Source organism: Arvicola amphibius, chromosome 2 (genome assembly GCF_903992535.2).
Source record: "Arvicola amphibius chromosome 2, mArvAmp1.2, whole genome shotgun sequence".
Lineage (NCBI taxonomy): Eukaryota > Metazoa > Chordata > Mammalia > Rodentia > Cricetidae > Arvicola > Arvicola amphibius.
This window is the reverse complement of record NC_052048.2, coordinates 179235352-179253729: the sequence shown is the minus strand read 5'-3', so window position 1 is coordinate 179253729 and position 18378 is coordinate 179235352. Positions and strand designations below refer to the sequence as shown.

The following is an 18378-nucleotide window of genomic DNA, read 5'->3' as shown; positions in this document are numbered from 1 at the left end:
ATACACTAAGAACACTGTCCATATTCAGAAGTCTAATAGCAGGGGATGGGGGTAGGAGGTTGCCAGTCTCCTCCAGGGAGGACCTGGGGTTGTCTCCACATGATGCATGCAAGCAATCCTGTTAGAAGAAGTTGTCTTCTATCAGCGGGAAGGGAATTCTGTGGGGTTGATCTGTGATTTCAAAGGAAGAGTGTTTCACAGCTCATATTTGAAAAATGTACCCAAGCCACCATGAAGGGAGATCAGCGGTGTCAAACCCAAGAAGGCAGCTTAGCTCGCAGACTCATAGAACCCCGGGACATCCTTCTGTAAGCCCACTCTGGGAGGAAGGAACTGAACTATCTCTCAGTGGGTTGTATGTACCCAGTGTTAATCCAGCCCTGTACCTGAGCTCCAGCATCATACAGGTTTCCGCTGGTGAAGCTCCGCCTCTTTTGATGGGGCCAAGGCTCCAAGGCATCTCTGCATCCTTCAGCTGTCATCCCGACATCTGCCTTGTGGGACTGTTAATTACTGCCTTTTATTATATTTACACTGCTTAATTTTTTTCTCTGCAATGTACTCTTCCCTCTAATTAGGTGTAGTGATTAGAATCTCTTTTATGTGTGGCAGGCGTGAGGCTTTGAATGTTGGAGGCGCAGGGTGACTTAAAGGAAGCTGCAGACCCATCAAACCTGCCTCCCTCCTTTTCCTCCTGGCCAGTGAAGCAACCCAATCAGAAGGAGGCAGCTGAAGAGAGTGGGGGCGGGGGTGCCAAGCTCCTCTAGAAGCTCCCTGGGGAAGAAAGGCTCAGCAGGCAGAAACCTGTGGAGTCCCAATGGGACCATGGCTTCTGGCTGGGGACACTTATGATACTGGATGGAAGGAGGCATCTTACTGCAAAGGAGTTGACCATGGAAGCACTTTTCAGGATGCCAAGGCAACTTCGTGTTTATGAGGCAGCTTGGGCCCAGGGCAAGGGTTTGTGTGGAGGTTTCACTGTCAGCCAGGAAGCTACCCACACCTACGCTAGAATACACCAGCCCAGACCTGAGCTTTGAATATATTAGCACACACATGTGCAAGCACACATTTCCTTGCTGCATCCTCACTGACATGCTTGCACACCCTTACTTAAGTTAAAACAGGAAGACACTCAAACATGTGCACCCCACTTACACATACACAGATATATGTTCTTTACTCTGGATACGCACAAGTGTGTTGGTCAGTTTAGGGGACTGTGATCGAATGACCCAACAGAACCAACTCAAAGGAGGACTTCTTTTCTCATGGTTTCAGAAGGTTCATCCATCATGGAGTAAGCAAAGCATGGTAAACAGAAAGGGGCCCGGACAATACATAGCCCCGAGGACAGCCCCACACTCCAGTGATCCCAGGCCTCACCTTCCATAAATCAACGCCTTCCCAACAGCAACATCACATTATGAATCCATCAAAGGACGAGTCAATTCGTCAATAATTACTATCTCACTGTTTCTGAAAATGCCCTTACAGACACACCCAGAGATAAGCCTCGCTAATCTCCTAGGTACTTCTCAGTCCACTCAAGCTAGCAATTAAGATGAGCCATCAATACATGCTTTTGTTAGGCTGTGGCGACGTTGCATGCCAAAGAGGTCTCCTGGCTCCTTTTAGGTACACACGGTTGCTCGCATGCATTGGAGTGTGTTCAGAAGCATTCACTGCTTGACAAGAACCCCAGCATCCACGTAACAGAATGGGCAGCAAGACCATAGAAAGGGAGCACCAGACATGCTGCCGTCTGCCAGTGTCCAGCTGAGCCCCTATCCTTACCAGCATGCCTCCGGGCTCTTCTGGCATTGAGACTCATGGAAACCCACAGACCTCACGTCAGTTTACCAGAGCCACCAAAAGGGACAATGCAGGACCCTGTGTGCAGTTCAGGGCACTTGTGTCCTGTTTATATGTCATCATATGCAATGGGCTTGTTCTTTAATGTCCCTAGAGCCCTTAGAGCTTGAGAGTCCCTTCTGAACCCACCAACTACTCTTTTTCCCTAGTCTTAAGTTTATATAAATGAAAAAATAAACATTGGTTAGGCAACAATTACGACTTGTTCTTTGTCAGTGTGTGCCAATGCAATCTGTTCATGTGTGTGCATGTATGTGTATACATGCATGTATGCAGCTGTGTGGGGGGGCATGCACGAAGGAGAATGCCATACTTTAACAGGACTGACAGATGCAGCTCTTAGGTAGCAGAGGATGGCCTCAGGGGGCATTGTGCCAGGATGGAGTATGCCAGCATTGGCTCTTGGCTGTGCTGCATGCCAGATTTTCTTAGGGGCCAGCTGGGACCTTGTGACTGTATCCATCTGGAGGTCTGAGCTGCCCTCACAGACAATTATAACCCACCAGATAGCATTGCACTGTGTCAGGAAGGTCAAAGGTGTGCCTTCATATCCATGCAGAAGAAATAGGTTAGAGTGGCAGGCCCTCTGCCCAAGCCTTGTTTGGTTTCTGAGAAACACATATTCTAGAATTGGATGCCCAAACTCTTTTTTTTTTTAATTGGAAGAAACTGTTCTTGACTTTACTAAGAAAACTCAGTTCAAAGTGCAGCACTAGGCATAGGCTCATCTCTCTGTCCTGTCCTCTCTGTCCTCCTGCCCTTTTATATTTCCCTTCCCAACAGACTTTGCAAGCCAGAGCCCTTTCTCTTTTGATCCCTATAGCATTAGGTCTGAGGGTAGCTTTCCATCCCTTTGCTGTTTGAAAGACTTGAGGCTCCAGACCAGCTTTCTCCCATGCTGATGCCATCTAGCGCAATCATTTTTGCATGCACAGATCCCTAGATCACACCCCCAGGAGCCTGGCTGAGGGTTTTGAACATTCTTAGAGAGGTAACTCTCAGGCTGGCCCCCATCCACCGGCCCCAGCATCTCACAAGATTCTCAGCTGTTTTTCTTCAGGCTCTGCCCACCTTGTTTTTAAAACCAGGGTCTGTCACTGGCCTGGAGTTCTCCACCTGGGTAGCCTAGCTGGCTGGTGAGTACCAGGATCCTCCTGTCCCCGTGGCCTGAATGCTAGGATTCCAGGTGTGTACCACCATGCCCAGGAATTTTTTTTTTTTTTTGAGTTAAGGCTCAAACTCAGGTCTTCATATTTGCAAGGCAAGCGTGTTACCTAGTGAGCTGTCATCCCAGGCCCCTCATGGGCTTCTCGTTGTGCCAGCTTTTGCAGAGCTGCAGACAGATATCCATGAGCTCACGAGCGACCTGGATGGAGCTGGGATTCCCTTCCTGGACTACAGGACCTACACGATGAGGGTGCTGTTCCCAGGGATTGAAGACCATCCTGTGCTACGGGACCTTGAGGTAAGATCAGTGCTTCCCCCACCTTGGTGTTATGGCAGAAAGCCCAGCATCCTGATTCAGAAGTGAGAAAACTGAGGTCAGGAAGACAGCACGTCTTGCCTATGGTCCATAAGCCAGTTCCTTGGTAAGATGGGGTCAAAACAGAGCACAGGTTTTAGTGGAGTGTCGGGGTCTTAGGTGCTCATAGAGCCCTTACAAGATTGAATGAATAGAGAGAACCTTCTTCCAAGAAAAAATATACATGTATGTCTTAGATACTTTTCTATTGAGTGGTGAGACACCCTGAACAAGGTGACTTACAGAAGAAAGAGTTTATTGGAGCTTACAGTTTCAGAAGGTGAGTGAGTCCGTGAGCATCATGATGAGAAGCATGGCCGCAAACAAGCAGGCATGGTGTGAAGCGTTAGCTGAGATCTTACATCTTGAGGGAACAACCATAAAATAGAGATCTAGCTGAAAATGGGACAGGCTTTTGAAACCTCTAAACCCACCCACACCATCACACCTCCTTTAACAGGGCCATATTTTGTGAACAGTGCCACCAACTGGGGACCAAGCATTTACATGTATGAGCCTATGTGAGCCGTTCTCATTCAAACCAATCCAATGTAGACACAACCAAATATTATGCCAGATAAGCATGGACAGTTTATGGACTTAGGTTTAGTAAACCACAGTATAAAGGGTTTTGCTAATTAATAAGAAAACAATAAGTGTATAAGGGATTTTACCGTTTGGCACGTCCATTGGGAAAGACAAGCGATATGGGAGGAAGGGAGGTGGAAGTGGGAATGATAAAAACCCTACTGTTGTACTGCTATCTTTTGAAAACGTTATCCCATTTACTGTCTAGCATGCTATCTCACTTATGCATATATTTATATCACACTCTTTCTATTAGAACGGCTTATCAAGATACATGGCAGGGGAGAGTGAAGAATGATGAATGAGGGAAACAGGGAAAATAGGAATCCTGAGGGGTGATCATCAGACGCTGTGAGCCCTCAAAACCCTTACTCAGTTTCAAATAGTTTTTATGCGTTCAGCCATCTACATTCCCAGGAGTTTAAACCCATTTTAAAGGTGAGCCAAGTAAGAGGGCAGAGAAGCCCAGTGAGTGAGTAGTACACACAGTTGCTGGGGACTGAGCCAGAAGCAGTCGAGGCTGCCAGACTTCACGTGTCTTCTGGCTGTGAGCCTGTGTGTGTAACTCTGGATGTCCTTCGGCTCTGCTTGCCTGTCAGGAGGAAGCAGAATCTTCAGATGAAGCAACAACGGAAAGTAAGATGCAAGTCCATGTGTGCACACAACTGTCCACACGGTGAAAACAGACCCTGTGCTCAGTGTTGTAGATACTGACGGTGGAGGAAGTGTCCACATGGGGTCTCTTCAGTTGCAGCAGGCTGTGCACCATGGCAACACATGCTGCTCATTCACAGTCATGCTTACAGCACCGTATTTCTCCGTAGTTCTTTATTGGATGATGCAGAACATGTATGCATGCAGGTGTGCATGCATGCACACGCACGCATGCATGTGTGTTTGTATATGTAATTTTGTAATGAGAAAATGAGTGTTTCTGTCTTAGAGATAGTCTCCTTGCCCCTCCAACTGATAGCCATTACTAAACACTGTCAGAGACTATAGGCAATGGCCCCACCTTTTCTCTGGCCATAAGCCTCTAGTCTCTGTCAATGTATTGTGTGTGTGTGTGTGTGTATGTGTGTATGTATGTATGTGTGTATGTGTGTGTGTGCATGTGTGTGTTTATACATGTGTCATATATTTATGCACAAAGATACTAGGAATCTCAGGACACCCACCCCATCCATTGCCTTTTTTGGACTCTTCATCTTTGCTCCTCCCCCTTCTACTATTTTCCTTGTCTTTCATCTTTCCTCAGACTCACTTTAATTTGCACCCAGATGCCAGACTTCTCAGGACATAAAAGAGCTCATGAGTTTCTAGCTCAGAGAAGAAGTTGGGGCAGGAGGGGGTAAGCAGATAGGTCACTCTGAGTGTGTGTGTGTGTGTGTGTGTGTGTGTTGCTGGCATAGAGACTATGTGCTTCACTGTCATGATCTGAGGTGGGGACCCTGGCATAGAGTGTCTGTGCCGGAAACATATGAGCAAAAGAATGTCTGTCTGTCTGTCTGTCTGTCTGTCTGTCTGTCTGTCTGTCTGTCTGTCCGTCCTAGAGAGGAAACAGCAATCCTAGCAAGGGTGGTAATAGCCTGTCTGCTGGGTGTATATTTATTTTCTTCATTTCACTAGTTCAAAATCCCATCTGCATGAGCATGTAACTTTTGAATGGGGTTTTTGAAGCCCATATCAAAATTGGACCCAGAAAGCAGCTATACCATGCTTACACTATGGGATTTGTAGACCTTATGTGGTCTTATTGGACTAATATTTGTTCGTTTCCAACTTATTCTTGCTATGGAACGTTCTTTCTTGGTGTTCTGGGTGTGGAGAGACCCCATTTATGAAAGCCGTGTTTCCCTGTTATTTCATCTTCATGGCCACATGGCCACAGCAGAAGGTATAAAGGGAGCCTGTGCTCTTGCTTTGGTAGGTCACTAGGGCACATGGGGCAATGGAGGCACTTGGGGAAGAGACTTTCCTGGCCCTAGTCACATACCAGTACTTTAAAAACACAAAGAACTACCAGCCACTCATTCCCAGTTTTGACCCATCACTGGCTCCTAAATTCTAACCTATTGGGTTACAATTAAAATTTACTATCCAGTTTTATAGGCGCAGAATTCAACTAAAGTGGAGAACCATCTGGGTAATAAAGAGTGTTTGGTTTCAGAGTGACTTTGGCCAGGGGTGGGGAGGGGCGGCAGAGTATGAGAGTGGTGGTTCTGGATACCCTTTCCCAAGATGCTTCACTTCCATCTCCACTCTCCATCCTATGGGGAGAAAATGTCCACCTCCAGCTCCAGGACAGAGGGATGCATGTTAGATATCTAGAAACTCCTGGCAAACAGAGGCCAGAAAACAGCAGCCCAGGACATGCAGAGACAGATAGTAAGTAAAACCATTGCTGATTCTACACACAGGCCGCGTGCCAAGTACTTCACACACATTATCTCATTTAGTGTTCGTAAAACATTACGACACAGGCCCTCATATTCCCATTTTATAGATGAGGCAGTAGACTCTGGAGGGGTTGGAGTTCTCTTCCACACACAGTTCCTATGCTCTCTGATTCCAAAGCCTAGCCTGCTGACTGTGGTATCTTTCCTACAAGAGACTAGCCAAAACTGTTCTTCCCTGAACCCCAGATGCTTGCTGGCCATGGGTATATGAATTTTTTAAGGTGTAAGAGAAGCCCACACAGTGGCTTCAGAGCGGGTCTTCATGGCAGGTAGTGCCATGGAGCTGGCACAGCGTCCACTCTATATGCTGCACTGCCAAATCTGCTCATGACTACCTCTCCCTTTGACGGACAGCCTGAGCAGCTGGGTGGCTGTGCCGGGGAAAGCTGCAGCAGGGAGCTTGTGTTGGCTTTGCGATAGCCCTTGAATCCAGGAGTGGGATAGACGTGGTGACAGGCGGAGAGAGTGGGTTGGACAATCCAGCACTGCCCTTTAGCGGTAGGGTGGCCTGGGACAAGTGTGGTAATTTCTCTGAGACGCTGAGAAGATCACAGCTGTCCTGTGTAAGATTGTTAAGAACACACACAATATGTGCAGGGCACACAGTGCCTAGTAAACAGTAGAATCTGCTACAGTTAGTTCAAGCAGCAGAGGAGTCACGCTGAGGAGAGCTGAAAGGAGAGGATGCAAAGCATGACCACATGTGTGAGGGGGCAATCACACTTTTAGGGGAAAAGTCAGGAGGAAGCAGACGGGCGGTAGATGAGTGCTCGATCTGCTGCCAGTACTGCATCTGTCCACCGTGGGTCCGGGAACCAAAGGAGCCGGATATAAGGTAAACCAAAGCTGGGCCCTCTTGTGACAATGAGGGACACGGGAGGGTGGGGCTATGATGAGGGACAAGATGAGCTGCCAGGTTGTCCTAGCTGGTACCTACTGTACCCTCTTGGATCTGTCCTTCTCCCTTCTCCGTCTGAGAACCGGCCTTCCAAGTACTAGTGCTGCGGTCAGAGGATGACATGGGACTTGTTCTGGGAGCACACAGGCTTCCTCTGAGATTCCAGAACCACCAGAATGACCTGCTGTCAGGAAAGCTCACGTAAGACCCCCTTCTATGCAGAGTAGATAGAGGCCCAGTGTGCCCTCTGCAGAGGAGCTGGGGCCTTGGAACCTGCTTCTAGCTGACATCAGCCTGAATCCAGAACACAGGGGCTTCTGAGTCGAGGGGAGAATGACTATTTCTGCCATCTTCTGTGACCTAGAGCCAACAGGCGATCTCTGTCTGCCTTTGTCAGCCCTTTCTAGTTGAAACCCCGGGAGTACAGCAGGCTAAAATAACTGCCCTTTGTGGCTCCACTGTGGGTGGTGCTCAGCACAACGGGCTTCTCATGAGTTGTCTGTGCCATGCAATGTCTCATGGATAGGGTAAGGCACAGTACTGACAGCTTGGGTCATGGCATAGCTTGGAGGCTTCTGTCTTGGGATACTGAGGAAGCTCCTGTCCTCATGCTGTTCCAGAGGTCCTAACACAGCCCGCACCCTAGAGTGTTCTGTGGATTAAATAGGCAAATATATCCCAATCAGTTCAAAGGGGACTTGGCAGAGAGAAAGGTCCATATGCATATTAGCTCTTTCAACAACATACTTTTCTGGTGAAGAAATTAACAGCTAGTGAGTGACCGTGACAGAATTTAGCCCAAGCCTGACCAACTTTGAAACCATGCTCTTTACTTTGACATACATGGCAGTCGTTCTCAAAGACCTGAGGGGTTAGGACATAGCCCTAAAGTATCTCCCTTGGCATCTCTGTCCCTCTGCCTCACAATAACTTCAGGTGGTACACTCAAGGAGACAAGCCCTGCTCAGTGTTCCAAGAAGGAACCTATGAGGGCCAGGCCTGTTGCTGCATTCCCAAGAGTTCATTGATTTTCTCAAAAGCAAACATGCAAAGCAATATGCATACATCACTGCTCAGGACAGAGCCCATCTGTCTCACGCATTGAGTCACTGTTCAGATCAAGAGGCAGTACCCGGTCTCTAGGCATCCTATGTGCCCTTCCAGCTGCCCAAGCAAACAACCTCACTATTACTGTTATCTTCCCTGTCCAGAATCAGAGTTTGAATGGTGCTGTGTGAGGAGTGAGTGCCCATCTAGCCCACTCTAGTGTCTGTCTAGCCCACTCTAGTGCCCGTCTAGCCCACTATAGTGCCCATGTAGCCCACTCTAGTGCCTGTCTAGCCCACTCTAGTGTCTGTCTAGCCCACTCTAATGTCTGTCTAGCCCACTCTAGTGCCCATCTAGCCCACTCTAGTGCTTGTCCAGCCCACTCTAGTGCCTGTCTAGCCCACTCTAGTGCCCGTCTAGCCCACTCTAGTGCTTGTTCAGCCCACTCTAGTGCCTGTCTAGCCCACTCTAGTGCCTGTCTAGCCCACTCTACTGCCCATCTAGCCCACTCTAGTGCCTGTCTAGCCCACTCTAGTGCCCGTCTAGCCCACTCTAGTGCCCATGTAGCCCACTCTAGTGCCTGTCTAGCCCACTCTAGTGTCTGTCTAGCCCACTCTAATGTCTGTCTAGCCCACTCTAGTGCCCATCTAGCCCACTCTAGTGCTTGTCCAGCCCACTCTAGTGCCTGTCTAGCCCACTCTAGTGCCTGTCTAGCCCACTCTAGTGCCCATCTAGCCCACTCTAGTGCCTGTCTAGCCCACTCTAGTGCCCGTCTAGCCCACTCTAGTGCCTGTCTAGCCCACTCTAGTGTCTGTCTAGCCCACTCTAATGTCTGTCTAGCCCACTCTAGTGCCCATCTAGCCCACTCTAGTGCTTGTCCAGCCCACTCTAGTCCCTGTCTAGCCCACTCTAGTGCCCGTCTAGCCCACTCTAGTGCCTGTCTAGCCCACTCTAGTGCCCATCTAGCCCACTCTAGTGCCCGTCCAGTCCACTCTAGTGCCTGTCCAGGCCACTCTAGTGCCCGTCCAGCCCACTCTAGTGCCTGTCTAGCCCACTCTGGTCTCTGTCCTCTTCATTCAGTGTGTTCACAGTGCTGGCCACTTTGCTATGGCGAGGACTGGACTATTCCTTCCCAGGGCTATGGAGCATCCATCCATTCCATTGCTGCTGGGTATCTTGGAGACATCAGCCTGAGGTTCCTCTGAGCAGGGCTACTGTGCCCCTTCCTGGACATCTTAGGGACTGTCCTTTATGTTACCTAGGCAGCCAACAAATCTCTCTTAAGATGATTGTACCCTCCTAGGTAGTTCCCAAATCCCCAATCCTGCAGGCAAGAAGATAGAGTCACCTTCCTTCTCTTCTCCTGAGTAGAGAACACCAGGGTGCTCCTTCAAGGCCTGTCTCTCCCTTTCCTAAAGTAGGTCAGTTGAGGTCCTTAAGAGATAAACGAACTTGCACAAGCTTACAGAGTGTGGTAGTTTGAATGGAATTGCCCCCCCATAAGCTCATAGGGAGTGCCACTATTAGGAGGTGTGATTTTTGTAGGTGTGGTTTTGTTGGAGGAAGTGTGTTACTGTGGGACAAGCTTTGAGGTCTCCTTTGCTCAAGCTTCTCTCAGTGTGACACTCAGACCACTTCCTATTGCCTGCGGGATCAAGATGTGGCTCCATCTCCAATCTCAGCTCCTTCTCCAGCACCCTGTCTGCCTGCATGCTGCCATGTCCTGCCATGATGATAATGGGCTAAACCTCTGAAACTGTAGGGCACCCAGTTAAATGTTTTCCTTTATAATGGTTGCCATGGTCATGGTGTCTCTTCACGGCGACTGAAGCCCTAAGTGACACACAGAATGTGGTGGTGTCAGAGTCCTGGGGAAATTCAGTCATCCTGATTGTTTGACCACAGGACCTCTAGGAATGGGGAAGGAAGGGGTGGGTGTTAGCTTAACTGGGAGCCCAGGCCTGGTAATCCCCCAGACAGAACACAAATCACAGCAGTTCTGGCCTTTCAGGGTTCCAGAGAGTTAGGAGGTGGTCAGGAGAACAGGTCCTTTGTTGACTCTGCATCACCATCAGGGAAGTGCTAAGGTTGTAGAGCCTCCTCAGGTGGATTCAGATCTCATTTTACTTCTTGGGACCTGTGGTTAATTCTCCTAGTATCAGTAACTGGGTCTCAGGACTGTAACTACCTCCCCGCTTTGTCTGCTGTGATGGAGGTTAAAAAGATACTAAGCCCCATGCCTGATACCTGAGAAGGATTTGGTAGTGTTAGCCAGATCAACGGTGCCTAGACTCAAGGGAGCGGGAGCCTATTCTGTGAAGCAGTAAATGGGGCACCCCAAAGCTCATGTGAGGACCCCAAATCTCCCCACAGGTCCCAGGCTACCGGCAGGAGCGTGTGGAGAAAGGCCTGAAGCTCTTTGCCCAGCTCATCAACAACAAGGTGTTCCTCTTATCTTTCATCCGCACTCTTGAGTCTCAGCGCAGCTTCTCCATGCGTGACCGAGGGAATGTGGCCTCCCTCATTATGACGGTCCTTCAGAGCAAGCTAGAGTATGCCACTGATGTGCTGAAGCAGCTCCTGGCTGACCTCATTGATAAGAACCTGGAGAGCAAGAACCACCCCAAGTTGCTGCTCAGGAGGTAAGAGAGGCCTAAGGTGGCCAGCAGAGGTCAGAGTACCCCTACCCCAGCCCAAGCCTTAGATATGAATCCTGGAGCCTTTCATGTATCAGGTAGGCTGCAGAGGGATCAACTATGTTTCCTAAGGGTAAAACACTGACTTGTGGGTGCCTAGTCACACCCATTCCTTGCATGCTTACAGCCCAGCTCACCACACATCTGTTTCCCTTATACCCTGCTCTTCTGCTCCCTGAATTATGCAGTTCTGTGTCAGAGATCAGTTAAGCCATGACCTGGCCTCATTTAGGCCAGGACTAGAAGTAGAAACAGACCTCAGGCTCTTGATGGATCAGCAACAAGAGCAGCATACAAGACTATAGAAATGAAGCTCTTGGGCCCCTCCCAGACCTGATGGGGATCTACGGATTAAGAGGGAACTAAGCAGCTTGAATGGGTGTTACCATTTGAGAAATAGGAAGTGAAAGTCTTTGGGGACAACTGACTCAGTGCAGTCTGGCTAGCAGGTCCTGACCCTTATCACTGTGACCAAACACCTAATGCAAGCAAACTAAAGTAGGAAAGGTTTGTTCTGGCTCATGGTTTGAGGAGGTAGAGTCCATCATGATGAGGAAGGCAGTAGTGGCATTGTGGCCATCCTCCAGTGATGCCCCACCTCTTAAAGGTTCCATGACCCCCAAAACAATGTCACTACCAGCTGGGGACCCAGCATTCAAAGACATGAACCTGTGGAAAGCATCTCATTTGAGTCATAACATTCACTTCCTACTGTGTGTTTCTAAAACCCACAAGGCCAGACAAGCATCAGCCATTCCTACCCTGTGATTTGGCTTGGTTAGAAAACACAGGACTCCCATGATATGTGGGCATCCATTTGAAGGGTACCCATTTCTCTTCTTAGCTGTTATTCCAATGCCCAGCCCTGGTACAGCTACAGTTAGAAAACACCGTGGAAACCACCACATCCAGCTCTCTGGCCAGACCACTCCATCCTGTCTTCCTGACCTTTGCCCCTGTGGTCTCTGGGTCAGACTCCAGGACTCAAGAGTGCTTCCTTGTCTGGCAGATAGATGTACTTAGCTTTCCAAATAGTTTGTTTTAGGCTGGGTGTGTGTGTGTGTGTTTTTTTGCCTGCCCAGCTGCAAAAGACTATGGTGCCAAGGAGAATCCCACAGCTCTGTAAACGGCAAGGTAGATAATTTTGATTTTTGTTTTGCTTTCACCATGTAGCCACCCACTGGCATAATTCTAGGGTTGCCGCCGCCTGCCAGCAACTCCCACTGACAATTTCCTGGCATGGTCTCATGGTCTCGCTCTGGGTCTCTCTCCCCTCCTTCTTTTCTTCTTGTGCTCCACGGATGCTCCTGCACTTTCCCTCCCCCACTTCCTTCTGTTCTTCTTGCCCATGGCTCCCCACAATAGTCTCCTCTTTCTCTTCCCAGTTTCTCTTCCCTGCATACCAGCAACTGCCCAAACACCTGGAGGTTTCAGCTCTCCATATTTTCTAGCAACTTAAGTTCACCAACTCTGTCTAGATGGGCTAGTTTGTGTATGGCATTGACTACACTTTCAGCACAAGTTTCAACCCCCGAATATGTGCAGTTCAAAGCAGTAACACTTTGACGGCATCTTTTTCCTCCCTCCCTCCCTCCCTCCCTCCCTCTTTTAGTTTTCTTGAGGCAGGGTTTCTCTGAGTAGCCCTGCCTGACCTACAACTCACATTGTAGACCAGGCTGGCCTGGAACTTAGAGATTTGCCTGCCTCTGCCTCTCAAGTGCTGGGATTAAGGGCATGCGCCACCACTGCTGGGTAGCATCTTCTTTCGCATAAGAAAAGAATAAGCAGGCTTCAGTCATGACATGAAAGATGGTGGTTATACTCAACAAAAAGTATTCCCTGCCAGTGCAGAAGCATTCCTCAGAAGTACGCAGTGGCCTTTGAGATACGACCATGTTAGCTTATCCACGGACTAGCTATGGTCACCCTCGGTGTGGCTGTTAACACTCTGAGTCTAGATAAGGTAACAGGCTCCATAGGGAATACCTTGTCTCTCTACTGTGATGGCCTTTCTGTGCCACTTTCCTTCCCATGCCCTGCCCAATTAATAGCCCCCAGCCTTTTGTTTTGATTTTCTTTCTTTCTTTCCCAATAGTAATGCATCGGTCTCTCCCCAAGTTCCCCTAAGGCTGTACTATCCAACAGGTCTTCAGCTACCTGTAATGACTCAAATCTAAATTCACTAGATGAGTGGGCAGACTTCAGCTCCTCAGACACACTGGCCACATTTCAACTACTCAGTAGCCACATGTGACCCGTAGCAACTGGACAGCTTATGTGAAGGCCATTTGGGATAGCACCTCTGTAGACAAGGAAACCCTGCACATAGCACATGCAGGCCCAGCAGCAAGGCTCCAGATTTTCAGAAAATGCTCATTCTCAGCCCTGGCACGCCATAAGACTTTACTGCACGTTAGGTTACCGGACACTGTAATCAGCAAGATGGTGGCAGGTTCTTCCCCCACTCTACCTAGCCCATGGCCTCTGACCAGCCACTTCTTGTCTTCTTCCCCTCCCCCCTTTCCTTGGTGACGGATGCCAGGACGGAGTCGGTGGCTGAGAAGATGCTGACCAATTGGTTCACCTTCCTCCTCTACAAGTTCCTCAAGGTAGGATGTGACGAGGACACATTTCCAGTCCTACTAAGGTTCTTCCTCTCCTGGGTGTAAGCCTTTTACCTCCTCAGCCTGCCACACTTGACTCTATAACCCCTATATGTCTATTCTTATGGAGCCCGACACACCCAACCCACAAGACATGTAGTTCTTTATTATCGGGAAACTGAACTGAAGAAAGACCCAAGTGAGGGACCATTATAGCTCTGAGAGGGTTCCATGTCGTTCTCAAGCTAAATTCCCATTTTCAGCTGAATGCAAGTCACCTGTGAGTTCCCAGTTTCCTCTCCCGTCCCAAGCTCCTCTTTGTCCCCCAGTATCAGACTTATGGAAGCTGATGAAGGGTCCCAGGGCAGGCACATAGGTATGCTGCTGCAGATAAACTGAGAGTGGGCCAGGGAGGGAGAGGGGTCAAGATGCTGGGCTTCCAGTCATGAACTCAGAGAACCAAGCTCTGCCCCTTGATTGGTTCACAAAGAAAGCAGGATGGGGTGGGGTGGGAGAAGGAGCAGAGAGGATAATAGAAAGGGAGGAAGGGAGGGAGAGAAGGAGGGAGAGAGGGAGGGAGGAAGGAATGAAGGAAAGAAGGAAGGAAGGAAGAAAGGAAGGGCAGGTTCTGAACAGAATCACCTGGGTCTTCAGGGCAGGAACCCATGCAAATCTGAAGAGCATAGAAGAGAAAACAGGAAAAGTGAGCCAAGAAGTAATCAGGACCAGAACAGCAAGGACAGTAGGGTGAGCCCTGCATACCTTGGATCTCTGAACTCTAATACTGGGAGCCTTCTCTCATGCAGGAGTGTGCTGGGGAGCCCCTCTTCTCCCTGTTCTGTGCCATCAAGCAGCAGATGGAGAAGGGCCCTATCGACGCCATCACAGGAGAGGCCCGCTACTCCCTGAGTGAGGACAAGCTCATCCGGCAGCAGATCGAATACAAAACCCTGGTGAGCCCTCTTGCTGCTCCCGTAGGTCAGCTTTGGCACTTGGACAGCTCTTTCCTGAAGAAGGAATGGTGAAAATGCTGAACAAATCACCTTTCCAGCTTTGTCTGTTCAGGGCCCAGGCAGGTGCCCACTCTGTGCCCACCTCTGCTCCCTGTGGCTCATACACCAGGGTGCCCAGAGGCTCAGCTGCATCTCAGTGACTCCTCAGCTGGTGCATGGGTATGGTTCCAGACAGGTGCTGCACTGAGTAGTCAGGATCCAGTGGGGATGAGGGTGGAGGTCAGGCTGGGAGGGACAGGTGCTCACATAGACACGTTCAGATCCTATGGCCAGGTAGGAAGATGATCCTCGTCAGAACAAAGCTATTTCTGCTCACTGGGAGGCCATCCTGGTTCTCCCATCCCCATTATCTTATCCCAGTAGACTGACTTCCTGAGAACATGAAGACATGGCTTGTGAGTGAAGCTTCTGCTCCCTCTCAGTTCCCAGCTCACAGAAGAAAGTCACAGACTGCAATTAAAATGGAGAAGGAACACACTCTTCCAAAAATAGAGGCTTGCATGGATTCCTTAGTGAGAGAGGAATACCTTTAAATGCCTCCTGTCCCACCCACCTCCATCCCCGTGCAACACAATGAGTTATGATCACAATCATGCTCCAGTCCTAAATTGCAGCAGCCTTTATTTCCACTGGCTGAAAGATTGTGCCCAGCTGGTGGCAGGTGACAGACTTACAGAAAATGGGAAGAAATCATTAAGTTGGGAACATCTGAAGACAGGCCAGGAAAGGAAGGGAGAGAAATGGGTGATTATCTCGCCTGGACGTGGCGGGGCTGCGGGGAAGGATGCTCATACCTGTGAAGGGGACGCTCCATCCAGTGGTGATGCAGGAAGATGGTCCTGCACCAGGACAGACAGAGCAGCAGAGACTCAGCTTGAATATAAAGGTGGGAAGTGTGGGGACATACAGCGACTGGAGGAGCCCCGGGAACTCTGGCTTTGCTGTTAGTGGCTGGTCCTGATGGAAGTTGAGTTAGCACAACCATGGGAGATCTCCAGGATTTATACAGTGCAATAGCAGGGAGCCTGCTGGAGTGCTAGACACTCACATGGTTACCTGCCAGGGAGCTTCCTAGAAGACTAGATGCTTGCCAGGTTACCTTCTTGAATGCTAGATATCCGGGAACTAGTAGGATATATAAGATGCATACCGAGTCACCTGCCAGAGTATTAGATGTGTGTCGCCTGGGAGCCCATGAGCTGTCTAGGTGCCCCCCCCACACACACTAGGAGCCTATTTGAACGCTGCATCCCTTCCCAGGAACCTGATAGAATGCTAAATGTTCCCTGGGAGGCCTCCAGATGGCTAGAGCCTCCCTGGGAACCTGCAGAGAAAGCACCTGGTGGATGGGTCTGAAGCAGTTAAGAGCCAGGAGTAGAAGACATTTTTTCTGAACCTGGGACCCTTTCTTCTGTGAGCCATGCTTCCACTTGGGAAGATCAGTGCCTGCCCTGACATGCTACGAGAGATCACCCTTAAGTATCAGTCTCCGCCTCATGGTCCTTCTGGGGAAAGAGTCTGGACAAGGCTCTGTTGCTGCCGAGGGGAGGTGGAACTGCCCATCACTGGCCTGGCAAATGGACAGCATGGTGGCCAGAGCAGGAGGGAGGGGTATGGGAGGTTCTTAGATGAAGCCGGGAGTGGCTGGGAGAGCCTTCATAGACGTTCAGTTCAGAGGCCTGGCCTCCCTTATTTTATTTTCAGTTCAGGACATTCTGAAGGTGAGAGTTTGATTTTTATAGATTTAGGGTCTCCCCCACCTTTTCCTTCTTAATGGAATAAGCATGTTCTGCAATTGTGCCCATAGCAGTCTAGCTGCTAATGAGAGGCAGGAATCCAGGGCCAGGGTTCTGATTACCACCACATGGAGCAGGCGGAGGGCTGGAGTCTGGTTCTGCGAGCCAGATGGGGCTTTTGGGAAATGGTTACTGGGAGGGGCATGGGGTGTCGAAGTTCCGAGAAGGAGAGGGACACGGAACACTCAGGCTCCAGGGACAAAAGGCTAGCTGGGAGCCCGGAGAAGCAAGACATCTGGCCTCAAGTCCCCCAATACCCAGGGCTCTCTGCCTGGCTCTTATATATCCCTCATCATTCCTATACCTCATTCCTGGCTTCCTGTTCCACTGCGGTCCACCCAGGGAGCCCCAAAGTATCAGCAATACAGAAAGAACACACCATGAGCATGGCCAATGGAACGCTTTGAACTTCTCAAAGGACGCAAACAGCTGGTGAAGCAGTTTCAATTTTCCCGCCTCTTTCTGAAATGAGAAAATAGAGGCCGTGCGCTAGCAGCGGCCTCCTCACCTGACCAGGGCTTCAAGTTCACGGCCAGCGAGGCCTCTTGGGGGGCCTGAAGCTGTAGTTTTTAAAGGGCACCTTTTTATACTTAAAGAATACATTAAGTTTCTAATAGATCCAGCAGCTCCCAGTCAACCTGAAATGCTTCCCCAAACCAAAGCTATTAAATCTTTTTAAACAGGAGCCCGGTTTCTCATTAGTACTGAGCATGTGTGTGAGCATATGTATGTGTGTGTTTGTGTGTGTGTGTGTGTGTGTGTGTGAGAGAGAGAGAGAGAGAGAGAGAGAGAGAGAGAGAGAGAGAGAGAAACAGAGAGAGACAGAGAGACAGAGAGGGAGTGACAGAGTCAGAGGAGAGAGAGACAGAGAGAGAAAGACAGACAGACAGACAGACCCACACACATACACACACACAGAGAGAGAGAGAGAGAGAGAGAGAGAGAGGTGATTGTGTATTGGAGGAATAAGAAAAAGACTGATAACATGAAGTGGGCTTTGAAGTGATAGTCTAGGTGTGCTAATGGGGTGTCCCCTAGCATACGGGTATACAAGTGAGGAACTGCATATGTGTGCATACTTCTATATCGGTCCTGTTATCGATACTCTCCCTGCCATCACTTCTGTCACTGTTCCCCTTGGGCAATCAGAGCATCCATCCCAATTGCAAGTTCAGGGGACAGCTTCTACTCCTGCAGTGATGTTGAAGGCATGGTGCCATCCTGCCTCTCTGCACAGGACTGAGTTGCCTGGACCCCTCCATAGTCCATCATGGAGGGGAGTCATTCACAAAGGATGCCAGGATGCTGTTGAGATTGGGGAGTCTTTCCCACTGTCCTCATCTGTGTGACCCCTTCCTGTTACCCTCAGGTCCTGAGCTGTGTCAGTCCAGATAATGCTAACAGCCCAGAGGTCCCCGTGAAGATCCTCAACTGTGACACCATCACACAGGTCAAGGAAAAGATCCTGGATGCCATCTTCAAGAATGTACCATGTTCCCACCGGCCCAAGGCTGCAGACATGGACCTGGGTAAGAGGGCTGCTTCTCAGGGCTATCCCTGTGGCTGGTCTTGGTCACTTTGCGCCTTCTCGGGTCAGCAGTAAGTGGAGCTGGGTTTCAGGGAACAGAGAAGGACCAGTGGGTGGAGAGAGGGAGGCAGGCTGAGTTTGCCTTTATAATCTGCTTGGAATTGGTGGGAGAAGGTTCATGAGTCTCAAACAGAAGAGGGGACAAAAGTCACTAGGCGCACTATTGGCAAACCTTCCTGGCAGGGAGTGCCTCTGTGGTCCTTTGAGTTGCTGAGGTCTGGGATTGCAGGTGTCACATCTAAATGAAGGCATGGGAAGGCAAAGTCTGCTCTTCCCAGCCCCTGGGGCCAAGG

At 49.6% G+C, this 18378-nt stretch overlaps 1 protein-coding gene across 1 annotated transcript in view; it reads left to right on the top strand.

The window, feature by feature from the left end:
• The window catches only part of Plxna4 (plexin A4), a 446194-nt gene that overhangs the window by 398869 nt on the left and 28947 nt on the right, over positions 1-18378 (top strand). Inside the window, exons 21-25 of the mRNA XM_038319125.1 lie at positions 3198-3340; positions 10763-11031; positions 13628-13694; positions 14495-14641; positions 17867-18026. Coding sequence (XP_038175053.1) covers positions 3198-3340; positions 10763-11031; positions 13628-13694; positions 14495-14641; positions 17867-18026 — 786 coding nt within the window. The remainder of the gene's footprint in view (positions 1-3197; positions 3341-10762; positions 11032-13627; positions 13695-14494; positions 14642-17866; positions 18027-18378) is intronic.